Here is a 12,619-nt window from a genome sequence, read left to right on the forward strand (position 1 = left end):
GTTAACTTACATTGTGGAACATCCGTATCTATAGGGAATGTTCCATGCCGTCCAGGCTAAACAGAGCCTAAAAGATTACTAATCTCATAACAACCAGTGGAATGTGTGTGTATTTGTGTATATCCAGGACAAACCGCTTCCATCCACCCTGGGAACGCTGCTGTTAATCATTGGTGACTGGGTGCCTTTTACGGAGCCTGTTGAGACTAGCGAGACTGGAAATAAGAGATAGGGAGAAGGGAGCGTTCAGCCTTACATGTGGCTCGTATCTGTAGTGCTAGGCTCGATTCGCTGTTAAGATTTGTTTGATTTCTCAAATGTGAAGCCAGCGAGGATCTGATTATTGCATGATGATTCCTTAATGCTTGATTTTTTAAGCTGTACAGGTTTTGCTCTCACATTTTGCATTTTGGAATGAAAAAATTCTTTGATCATGAATTGAGATCGATGGTCTTAGTGACGCAAGTGTGTTACTGGCAGTCGGTTAAATTCCGCTGCAAACTAAAGACAGATGATGTCAAAGTTCCAAAATGTTTGAGTCATTTCTTATAGACTAAAATCTCCCAATAGGAGAAGAGCATTAGATGATGCCAAACTTAGCGACAAATCTCAATCCTACTTTGAAGAATGTTTGTTTGTGCTGATTTCCTGGGTCACGCTGATTGATAACATAAGTCGTTAATGTAAAGTGGGCGTGTTTCTGGAGGTCTTTGAAAAATGCATAGCCAGATGTTAGCAGATTTTATTGTAGATCAGATCATCGTTCTAATGAAGCTGCATGAGTTGCCCTTTTCTTATATTTCTCTTCATTTATTCTACAGGTGGTTTGGTGAAGAGCGCTCTGCAACCATGGAGATCCAGGTGACTTCACTGCTGGCTCTGCTGCTGCTGCTCTTGTGCAGCGGTGCCCGAAACCAAGGGTTGGATGCAAAGCCCACTCCACACTTCACCCATCTTACTTACAATGCCACCATATTTGAAAACTCTGCTGCTAAAACCTACTTGGAAGGCCCTATCAAAATGGGCATCTTCAACACAGACCCTTCATGGGAAATACGATACAAAATTGTGTCAGGTGACAACGAGAACCTTTTCAAAGCTGAGGAGTATCAGTTGGGGGACTTTACCTATTTGCGAATAAGGACCAAAGGAGGGAGCAGTGCCATTCTTAACCGGGAGGTCCGAGACTACTATTTGCTCACGGTCAAAGCTGTGGAAAGAAACACAAATGCAGAGGCACGAGCCCGAGTCATTGTTCAGGTACTGGATACCAATGACCTCCGGCCTCTGTTCTCTCCCACCTCTTACACTGTGTCTTTGCCGGAGAACACGTCCATCCGCACTAGCATTGCCAAGGTCACGGCAACAGACGCAGACATCGGTACGAATGGAGAGTACTACTACAGCTTCAGAGAGTGGACAGACACGTTTGCAGTCCATCCCACGAGTGGGGTGGTCACTCTAACTGGAAAACTAGATTACGCTGAGACAAAGCAGTACGATTTGGAGATATTAGCGGTAGATCGCGGTATGAAGCTGTATGGCAGCAGCGGATTTAGTAGCATGGCTAAACTGACGGTACGTGTGGAGCAGGCTAACGAGAATGCTCCAGTCATCAGCTCTGTTGTCTTCGCACCTTCCGACATGGACAAAGACCCGACTTATGCCATAGTGACCGTTGAGGATGATGACCAAGGAGCCAATGGCGAAATAGCGTCTCTTAGCATCGTTGCAGGAGACCCTTTACAGCAATTTCGAACCATGAGAACCAGCCCAGGCAGTAAGGAATACAAAATTAAAGCAGTGAAGGAGGTCGAATGGGATAGTCAGCCGTATGGTTACAACCTTACTTTGCAAGCTAAGGATAAAGGAAGCCTACCTCAGTTTTCCTCAGCTAAAGTCATCCATATCACATCCCCACAATTTAAAATCGGGCCCCCAAAATTTGAACAATCTGTTTACAGGGCCAATGTAAGTGAATTTGCTCCGCTACACACTCCTGTTCTAATGGTAACAGCTGTGCCAAAATATCCCCAACTGAAGTATGCTTTCAAACAGAAATTGGACAAAATTCCCTTCGCAATCAATTCAGACACTGGCTTAATTACAACAGCTGGACCCATTCACGCTGACTCTTTGCCACACTATGAATTAGAGGTAATTATTAGTGACAGAAAAGCAGCCACCAAAGTTATTATCGATGTGATTGACGTGAACAATAACGCCCCAGAGTTTCAGCAGTCCTCTTACAAGGCCAGTGTTGATGAAAACATGCCTATAGGCACCAGTGTTGTTACAGTGAAAGCCACAGATTTAGACAGCGGAGAGAACGGCTATGTCACGTACAGTATTGCTAATATAAATCACCAGCCTTTTGTTATTGACTACTTCACTGGCATTATCAGTACATCGGAACAACTTGATTACGAGTTGATGCCAAGGATTTATAATTTGCGAGTGCGTGCATCAGATTGGGGTGAACCTTTTCGACGTGAGGTGGAGACTCAAGTCACAATCAGTCTGAACAATCTGAATGACAACAAGCCTCTGTTTGAAAATGTGGATTGCCAGGTAACCGTGCCCAGAGATCATGGCATTGGAGAACAGATCACAACTGTATCCGCCATTGATGCTGATGAGCTTCAGCTGGTCAGGTACACGATCAAAGCTGGTAACGACCTGGACTTTTTCGAGCTAAACCCCAGCTCAGGGGTTTTGTCTTTAAAGCAGTCACTGAGTGATGGTGAGGCGGCAAAGACATCATTGTACAGCTTGCAGATCGTAGCCAGTGATGGAGAACATGAAACTCCAGCCATATTCTTGAATATAACTGTCGTTACTCCACGTAAACCTGTTCAAGTCAAATGTCTTGACACGGGTGTAGCCACCATGTTGGCGGAAAAGTTGCTGCAGGGCAGTAAAATCCACAGCCAAGTGGAACCAGATGATAACTTTTTAGACCTTCATACCATCAATCGCTTTACACCTCAATTTGCAGAATCATTCCCAAGCATCGTTGAGGTCAAGGAGGATCTGCCTATTGGGGCTCGGATTGTCCATTTGAGCGCTTCAGACTCTGACAGCAGCTTCAATGGGAAGTTGGTTTACGTCATTTCTGGAGGAGACACAGAAAGTCGGTTTGTAGCGGACATGAATGACGGTTGGCTTAAGGTGTATGCTCTACTTGACAGAGAGACGTCCGATCACTACACGCTTAACGTTACCGTGTATGACCTTGGGATACCTCAGAAGTCATCATCGCGCCTGCTTGACATCAAGGTTACAGATGCTAATGATAATAGCCCACAGTTTCTACAGGACTCATATTCAGTGGAAATAAGCGAGAATGCAGCTGTGGGTACTGAAGTCATTCAGGTTGAAGCTAAAGATAGAGACTTGGGAGATAACGGTCTTGTCAGGTATTCTATATTGGCGGACACGAATCAGTTTTCTATTGATGAGGAGACAGGAGTCGTTAGGGTAAAAAAAGTGTTAGATCGTGAGATTCAGCCTGAGCTGGTGCTCAGGATAGCAGCTCGTGACCAGGCTACTGTTGAACCTCAACTGGTTTCAACTGTGTCACTCAAAATTACTCTTGAAGATGTGAATGACAATCCTCCAAAATTTATACCCCCCAATTACCGTGTAAAAGTACGCGAGGATCTTCCTATTGGTACTGTTATTATGTGGTTGGAAGCCCATGATCCTGACATAGGAACTTCGAGCCAGGTACGCTACAGCTTCGTCGACAGTGGCGATGGAAAATTCGAAGTGGACAAACTCAGTGGCGCTGTTCGAATCATGCAGAATTTGGATTATGAGAAAAAACAAGTTTACAATCTTGTAGCTAAGGCAAAAGACAAAGGCAAGCCGATTTCTTTATCCTCAACCTGTCACATAGAGGTGGAGGTGATGGATGTGAACGAGAATTTACATCGACCACTGTTCCAATCATTTGTGGATAAGGGATATATTAAAGAGGACGTGCCCATTGGAACACCGGTCATGAAAGTAACAGCTCAGGATGAGGACAAAGGAAGAGACGGTGAGATCCGCTATTCTATTCGGGATGGATCTGGACTGGGAATCTTTGCCATCGATGAAGAAACTGGTGAGTTGTTTTAGTTTTTTTCCTCATAGTTCCTAAGGCTGAGATTGAATGTGAAATGTTTGCCTCATTCATGAATATTTCATGAAGCAGATTGCTTTTGAAGGAATTTGACTGGTGATATAGGCAAATGTCAGTATTGCAAGGCAAGAGTAAGGTTTTCTTTCAGAAATCAGGTGCACTGTTGTTGGGACTCAATTTGCGTCGCAATTTTTGGTTTTCTAGCATAAGGAGTAGGAATTGATGGCAGCAACAGATGGAGCAGCTGTCTTTCAGACCTGTCGTAAACATTCCAAACTAGTCGCTGAGCACTTCCCCCTACATCACCGCCAATCCTAAACACCAACCCACCCACCGCTCTCAACCTCCTGCATTTTTTCCCTCTTTTCTTATTTTTATTCTGTATTCCGAGCAGCTGTAGTCTGGTTTGGCTGTCTGAGCCAAGAGCCTTTTTAAGATCACTGGCCTACCCTATTAATATTCAATAAAGGAATCCGTTGCCGTTTGAACCAAACCAATTTTCTGTTGTAAAAGCCAAAATTGACCTCATTAATGCCACACAAAGAACGTATTTATTCCATACTCAGCTGGTCACTGTGAGCACCTGTGCCAAAAAATAAGCCTTAAAAATGAGCTGTCTGGAATTTCACAGCCTGCTCAGCACACCACATCTTTCTAGTGCTTTTTTTTTTTTTTTAAATATGCACAGAATTTCTCGTTTTATACCTTTTAATGTGCATTTCTGCCTTTTTTCTTTTCCTTTCTGAAAACATCTTCCTGTTCTGCGGTATACATAATTAATGTACAAATGGGTCTGTGAAATGATTATAAATAAAACATTAGGTTTTTTTTTTAACACATCCTGCATGATGTAATGTCCTTTTGAAAAGTTCTCCTGCAAAAACTCTGTAAAATGTATTAAGTGTTCCTTTAGATGAAGGTGGCGCAGGGCACTTCATTAAGGAGGGTAAATTAGACGTGGCTGTTAGGGATCCCTGTAGGGAAATCTCACTTTTGGCGGTGGTAAATTTAGCATGACAGGATGCGCTACTATTGCTGCTGCTTCTTCCCCCTACAGGACCATCTGCCTGTCATTGTGCCTGGTCAGTGTTGTGGGGATTTTATTAGGATTTTTTTTGCTTCATTCATTTGTTTTGTTTGCATTGCCACTGGGAGGAATCAAGAAACCTACAGAAAATTCTGGACACGTCATTAATCCTGTCACGATACGCTTTACTAAGATCATTAATAGCACATATCATATCCTTCCTCTGAGATCATTATTAACAATCTTTTGCATACATGACATTGGCTAGTTTGTATTTGTGTGTTGGCCCCTCCTACTCAGAGACCGGCCAATGTTGCCCTCTTGCCTCCCCAGACTTGAGCTTGCGACCTCTTGACGACTAAGCAACTCTTTCCTAGTTTTAAGTTTAATATCTTGATCTTTCTGCCAGATATTTCAGAGAATTTTTTTCCTTCTCTTATCCATTTAATCCAAAGTGGTGTATAGTAATTGCTTGACTTAGCAGGCTGCCCCCCTCATAGATCTTGACAGAGCTTGATATATTTAGCCAGCTGTGACACCTGAGGAGAAGTCTCATTGGCACCGCCTTCTAACCCCCAAAATGTTACAGGTCACCCCCTACCTGACCCGGGCTTCTGCCCTCCGTGACCTCGGTAATCTATAAGTGCCAGCAGGAATGGGATTGTCTAGCACTAAGGTCCATTGTGAAGGACATTGACTAGGGCTGGTGGCTAAATACATATGCACGAGTCACGAAGAGCTCCCTGTGGGAAACGGATTAGACTCGGGGAAAAGGAACGGAAAGGAAATGGGCTTGAGATTATATCAGTTCGAGCTGCTTGAGCTTTGGTAGTTTGATGGTACGTGTAGATAATTAATTATTTAATCAACTTCCTCAGGAGCAGATGTTTATGGTACACTAAAGACCATAGCATAAGAACCTTTTAAATGAAACGTTGCACAAGTCGACTCATTAATATCAGTCACAGTACCTGAGTTCAGTTATATTCATTCATCCATTCATTTTCTACCGCTTATCCGAAGTTCTCGGGTCACGGGGAGCCTGTGCCTATCTCAGGCGTCATCGGGCATCAAGGCAGGATACACCCTGGACGGAGTGCCAACCCATCACAGGGCACACACACTCTCATTCACTCACACACTCACACACTACGGACAATTTTCCAGAGATGCCAATCAACCTACCGTGCATGTCTTTGGACCGGGGGAGGAAACCGGAGTACCAGGAGGAAACCTCCGAGGCACAGGGAGAACATGCAAACTCCACACACACAAGGTGGAGGCGGGAATCGAACCCCCAATTCTCGAAGATGTGAGGGCGAACGTGCTAACCACTAAGCCACCGTGCCCCCCTCATTTATATTTATTAATATAAATAATGTAACACTGAAAAGGAGAAAACATTATAAGAATTGTTGTCCAAAATTTGCTTAGGAGTTTAGAATTCTTTCCCAACCCACTTGAGATACCTGAGAAAAGTATTGATTCATTTTCTATAATGTTAGCGTTTCCGTCATAACAGCTAATTGGAATGGGGCTTGAACAAAAATCGGCGATACAGGAGAAATGTTTTTACATATGTTTTAACATATGTAAGGAGTCTCCAGTGTCAGAGCTTTGTGATGATGTAGGCATCTTAAGGATACTTTATTCTGCAAAGACAGCGTAATGAGAACAGCTTGTTTTGTAGATGTTCCACAACATTAAATGGAACTATTCAAGGATGAAAAGGATGATGTTTTTTTTAATAAGAGAAAAAAAGGAAAATTGGTGCAGTATAAAAAGAACACACCACACTGGCTTGTTGTTTATTGGTGTACTACAAGAGTGTTTTATTCTGTACATATTCCCAAAGTGCTCTCAATGCTGTTTGGTTAATGTAAGCTTTACATTTGAAGGAATCACTCCATTAGTTGCTTTAAAATCCGAGCCACTTTTTTTTCATCTTTCCTGTATTTGCTCTGGTCTTGTCCCATCTGGGATTGGTTAAACGTGCTGCACCTTTTGGGCTCTGTGGCTTTTCTGCCTGCCTGCTTTATTTGCATGCTTGCTTCTCTCATCCAAGAGCGGGGATATTTCAGCGGGGTCGGGGTGGAGGGGGAATTTTTCAGGTTGCCTAAAAGGAATTTGCTCGGGAGGTACGCGCCACACAGTTCTCTATTTTCCTCTCTAGCCGAGGGTCTTGTTAACGCTAGCTTCACATCTGCTTTCTTCCCTCAGGGATGTGTGGCTTTTATATTTAGTCTGGCTATGTATGTATTTTAGAATTTGAAAAAAAAGAAAGAAATGAAAAACCTCGTCTTTTTCCAAACCACGTACGAGATCAGGCTCGTTTTCCGAGGTTTCCTGCATCAGGAAGAGCTTGATATTTTGTCCCAGCAGTCCTGCGATAACTTTAGCCAGCCAGGCTACAGAACCCAAAATTGTTACTCCCAAATTGCGTCTGGGGTTTTTTTTTCTTCTGTTTTATTTTTGTCCTTCTGAACGCTGCTGGCTGAAGGCATTTGGGAGATTCACTGAGTTCCTGAGTATGCTTGCGAGTCATCTGCAGCGATGTTTACCATCACCATGTCGCACAAACATGTCGAGCCTCAGTGAGAGGCTCAGTGAGACCTCTCCATGTGAACCACGCTAATTTCAGCCCCTGCCCAGTGTGTGTGTGTGTGTGTGTGTGTGTGTGTGTGTGTGTGTGTGTGTGTGTGTGTGTGTTAAACAATTGATTTTGTGTGCACGTTGCTTCTTGAGTGAGTGAGTTAATTGAGGATGCACACACTCGCATGGGATTGAGGTTTCGCCGCAAACCCAATTGATGTTGCCAGAGAAGTGCAATGAATCTGCTTTTGTTTACCACTAAATGTCCTTGTGGCAAAGGAACAAGTCCAGGCTCTGAGGCATATGTCACAAATCACAGCAGTGGCAGAGAGACTTGCTTTACAAAAGCCCAAAGGCTAAACCGCATTGCCGTGTCTGGAATCCTCAATATAAACTGTGCAAATCTGCAATACAAACTCAGCTAAAGCAAACCTGAGTGCCGTGAGTGCTCCCTGCTTTACACACTGAAGACATTCGCCGTCAGCTCTCATCAGTCTCACCTTTATTAACCCATGTATCACATGCCAGCTTGCTTTGATTGCCATTCGTCCAGCCACCTGTTCTTTATCATGCCAATCATGCTAATGATCCAGTTTCCTGAGTTTTGGCACTTTAATTTAAATACTTTCACATTTATAATTTCAATTTGGCTCAAATGGAAATCAATGGAATTGTGGATAAATAATTACGTGGCTCATCTGTTGATCAGTTTTCGAGAAAAATTCTAAATAACGTTATGTATTAACTACAAGATCGGGATAAATAACTGTTCTGATGGAGATAGTGTATTTTGTAAGGGCTCTAAATTGTAGCTGGCTTTGTGATGTGCTGGAGGAGGTATGAGGTTACCAACTGTGTTACATAAAGTGAGAAAACATTCAACATCAGGCAACTCTTCATTTAAAAGCACAATTATGCAAAAAGGTCAATTTTCTCAATTCATTACTGCTGCATTAACACAAAAAAAACAAAAGGCGACCCTTAGAAGCGGAGGTCGTGCTGTTTTTTCTTTTCAGTCTGTTAAGTATGTTTTTGCTTTGTGTGACCCCCGCTTGGCCCTCTGTGCCATATGAAAGTGTGCGGACCTGATAATGGGCCTGATTTTTATTTGTCCGAAAGTCTTCGGCTTGTTGTTGTGCTCTCTTCAAGCCCAAGTAATGAAGTAAGTGGAAGGGTTAGGGAGCAAATAAAAGCCTCCTGAAGAGGACAGGCCGCATTTCAAAAGAGAATGAATGCCAAAAATTGCACGTGGTCAGACTCCAGTCAAGTCGAGCTGTTAATCGAGTGTCTTCTGATTTCTGTTTGTTGGTTTTAACACGTCCTGCCCTTTTGCAGAGCAGCTAATGTATGCACTGCCCTTTCTGTGGCTCTGTGAAGAGGCCACCAATAGTTGGGCATGTTGCGACAAAGCACCTTAGTGTGGTTTTGTCATTTGTGGAAAAAATCCCTTCCGTCTCCTCCGTAGCCTCCTTCCGTTAGAATTAGAAAAGTTGCCGGCGATGCCAGATAACACAAATATGCGCCTGTTGCTTTGCCTTTTCTTGTTTATATGGAAGGAGGGTTTATGAGAAAGACTGGAGAGAGAAAGAATGAGTGAGGGAGTAAAAGAAAGCATGAGGAGAACTGACTGAGTCAGTGAGGGGAAGGCCATATCTAGTTGTCTCGAGATTTACCTCTCTTTCGTTTTTTTTCTCGTCTCGTTTTTCACCCCCCCCCCTCCCCTCAGGAGGGTCACATGACCTCAACTCCACACAGTCTGTGCTTGGGCCACGTTGCTGAGCGACTGTGCTCAGGAATGCAAAGGGAGCCGGAGATGATTGCAGGGTGCTAACGTTAGGAGCGCTTATTTTAGTACCCGCGTAGGTGCTTCACTCAGGTTATGCTAATGAGCCTTAACGAGGGGTAATTGATTTGAAGTTTGCGAGCTAAAAAAAAATAAGTAGAATTAAATTGTGTAGGATGTATTTTCAGAAAAAGATGTCACCTTAAAGTAATGGTTTTTGTTGTGCCTGAGAAGAAATCCCGTGAGTTTAGATGCCATTTATTATCTGAGCATATTTTCTACTAATAGGACCCACTAGCTCTTAAATTGATACCCACAATCCCTCAGTACTCTTTAGGCCACGGTTCAGTGCTTGGCAATGAAAATCCCTATTATGGCAGATGGCACCCTGCCGCAGGAGCTTATTCGCCCCTTTGATGTCACGCTCTCCAGATCGTAACGAGAATCGAACGTGAAGGGAGTGATGGCAGAAATAAACATGGCAAGCTCCCCAAACACAAAAAAACGTGATTCATCTCTTTGCAAAGTGTATGTGACGGCATCACCAAGCACGCCGACGTAACGTGGCCGGAGACCAATCAAATCAGAACCATCACCCTTAATGTCAAATCAATCAGAAATTAAGAAAAATGCTGTGAATTTTGCTTCTCTAACTTTTCATTACTATCAGAATCTGGTGCACCATGACGGTTAGCGTTGAATCCGTATTGCATGTAAGTCTTGGCACATTCAGAATGTTCTTTCCTATTTAGCTGTGACTTAATTTGGCTTGTCACAGCCAGTCACAACACTGCTTGCTGAGATTCGGTGCAGCTGGCCTGCAGACGATGGCTAAGTGCACAGTCACACTGTTTGTAGTAATGCCGTATAAAGATGTAATTAGGAGCAGAGTCAACAGTTCCACATCTGGCTTTTGAACTGAGCAGCTTTCCTATTCCCCTGTTTTATTGGCAAGCCACCCTTCCACCCCTGCCACAATTTAAAAACGCCTTTGATCCCTTCCTTGCAGAAATACTCCAAGGAGTGCCGGCTTATAAATAGAAAAGAGAGCGTGAGGGGGATAAAAACAGTGGGGCTTTCAAAATGTCAACCCAGCACCCCTTTGAAAAACGTTCTCTCACTCCACCATCTTATCACTCTTTCCACAAGAATGGAGAATGAGCCACTTTAGCATGACCTATCACACTAATACTAGCGGTAGTTCCTAGTGATGAGGGCAGAGCATCAACGGGCAGCTATTTCATGCTTCATAAAAATGTTGTGATAGCAGTAGCCGAGCGGTTGTTATCAGAGGACAGGGTCCAGAGCTTGGAGTGGACTCTAGCCTTTAAATAGGCTAGTCAATACTGAAAAGGTCTGGCTCTCGTTAGCACGCCAGTTTCAAGGCCTCTGAAATAACATTAGCTGTGCCTGGACAATGAGCTCTGTCTGGGCAAGTCCCAAAAGGACCTCTCAACTGGAATTAACAGGCCAGAGTCGGTGGAAGAAACAGCATGGGGGAAAAAAAGACTGTGTCCCACCAGGCATGCTCTAATTGCATCACTCCCCTTCATTCGTGGAGGAACTTCCTCTTTCTACACCTACACTTGTTTCTTTATCCTATGCTCCAGGTTGACGTACTTTCATCTTTTTTTGTTGTTGAACTTTGATAAGTCTCTCAAATCCTCATGTCTTTGTGTATTTTCTTTCCAAGCATCCTGTACAAGTGCTCGGTCTACAACCTAGGTTAACGCTTATTGGTTCGCTAAAGCCGGGTTTGTTGCTTAATGGAAGTTACGGAAGGCTTTTATTTTTATCTCACTCCAAGGCTCCTATTTTGAGATGATGAGATTAACAAGATATGTAGAGCGAGACGCGTTTCTCTGCTTTGTTAAGCCTGTGAAATTATTACGATCCTCCATTTCTGTCCCCTCTGCCCCCACCCCCATAATTTTCCCATGTGACCAGCTGTTGTTGTAACTGCCAGCACTTAGCGGCCACTGCTGTGTACAGGAGGCACAGCCAAGCGTGAAGCGGAAACAGGGTGGTCGAGTCCATTCCAGTGGTTTGCTGGACTATAATCACTTGTGCAGGATGTTCAGGAAGATAAGATTGTGCGAAGTGCATATTTGTAGAAGTCATCAGTTACTGGAGTTGATAAACATTTCCTCAATCCACACTCGAGAGCTGATAACCTTGGTAGTGCCACATGGGAGGTTTTTTTTTGCCAAGGACGGTTGAAGAAACCACTATGCTACACGTGTATTCGTCCTAATGACTGTTCTCTATACATTCTTATTGTATTTGCATGCAAGACACATCTATTTTCCCTCTGATAAGTCACGCCGCCGAAAGTCACCCTATTTTTCAAAGTATTCCTAGGGATTTTATGCGGGTATAAAGCAAAATCAATAAAGCAAATCTCCGAGGCCTGTGCAGATACTTCAGAAAGTCTTTCCTGGCTGGGTCAAATACTGCTAAATGTTTTACACCATTAATCACGAAAGGAGAAGCAATGCCTTTTTATAGATGGTGCAAAACTCAGAATGGAGGCAGGGATATGATTTAAGTTTAAGAGATAGAGGAAGAGGGGGGTACTGCGGCAAGATGAAGCTTGGCTTGGGTTACCCTTCAAGATCTCTTCACTCCGGCAAAGGAATTTGAGCTATTCCTGTGGTATGGGCAATGACTGAGGTGCACAGAGAGAAGGAAAATGATGGGAAACCTTGTGACCCCTGAGGCCTGAGAACCTTCCGGAATGCAGGAAAGATGAGCCGGGAATTAACCAAGCGAGTTCAAAGCCAAAGGTCCGACGTAGGTCTAGCATGCAAGCCCCAGGAAAACACACATAATCCGCATTAACTTCACATCTGTGGTGCTTCTGAGCCGCCGTCTATTGTGTCTTTACTTTAACCCCCAATCCATTGCGTCCTGTGAGATTATAGTAACCGAAGGTACCATTGGGGACTAGCTGACATGGGGACAGATGATTTTGAGGAGCGGTTTTAGCTAGAACTGGAGTTGCCTTGCAGGCTTAAAGTTATCACTGCTTATTACATGTTGTTCCTTGCCAGAAAAAGGGATGATATTGCCTGGGATTTCACTCTAA

The 12,619-nt window shown here is 43.7% G+C and overlaps 1 protein-coding gene across 7 annotated transcripts in view; it reads left to right on the forward strand.

The window, feature by feature from the left end:
• The window catches only part of fat1a (FAT atypical cadherin 1a), a 74,223-nt gene that overhangs the window by 2,459 nt on the left and 59,145 nt on the right, over window positions 1–12,619 (forward strand). For all 7 annotated transcript variants that reach the window (XM_047816586.1, XM_047816587.1, XM_047816581.1 and 4 more), the window contains exon 2: window positions 822–4,111. In XM_047816586.1, coding sequence (XP_047672542.1) covers window positions 850–4,111 — 3,262 coding nt within the window. In that variant the 5' untranslated portion in view covers window positions 822–849. The remainder of the gene's footprint in view (window positions 1–821; window positions 4,112–12,619) is intronic.

This window comes from Tachysurus fulvidraco, chromosome 7 (assembly GCF_022655615.1).
Source record: "Tachysurus fulvidraco isolate hzauxx_2018 chromosome 7, HZAU_PFXX_2.0, whole genome shotgun sequence".
Classification (NCBI taxonomy): Eukaryota; Metazoa; Chordata; class Actinopteri; order Siluriformes; family Bagridae; genus Tachysurus; species Tachysurus fulvidraco.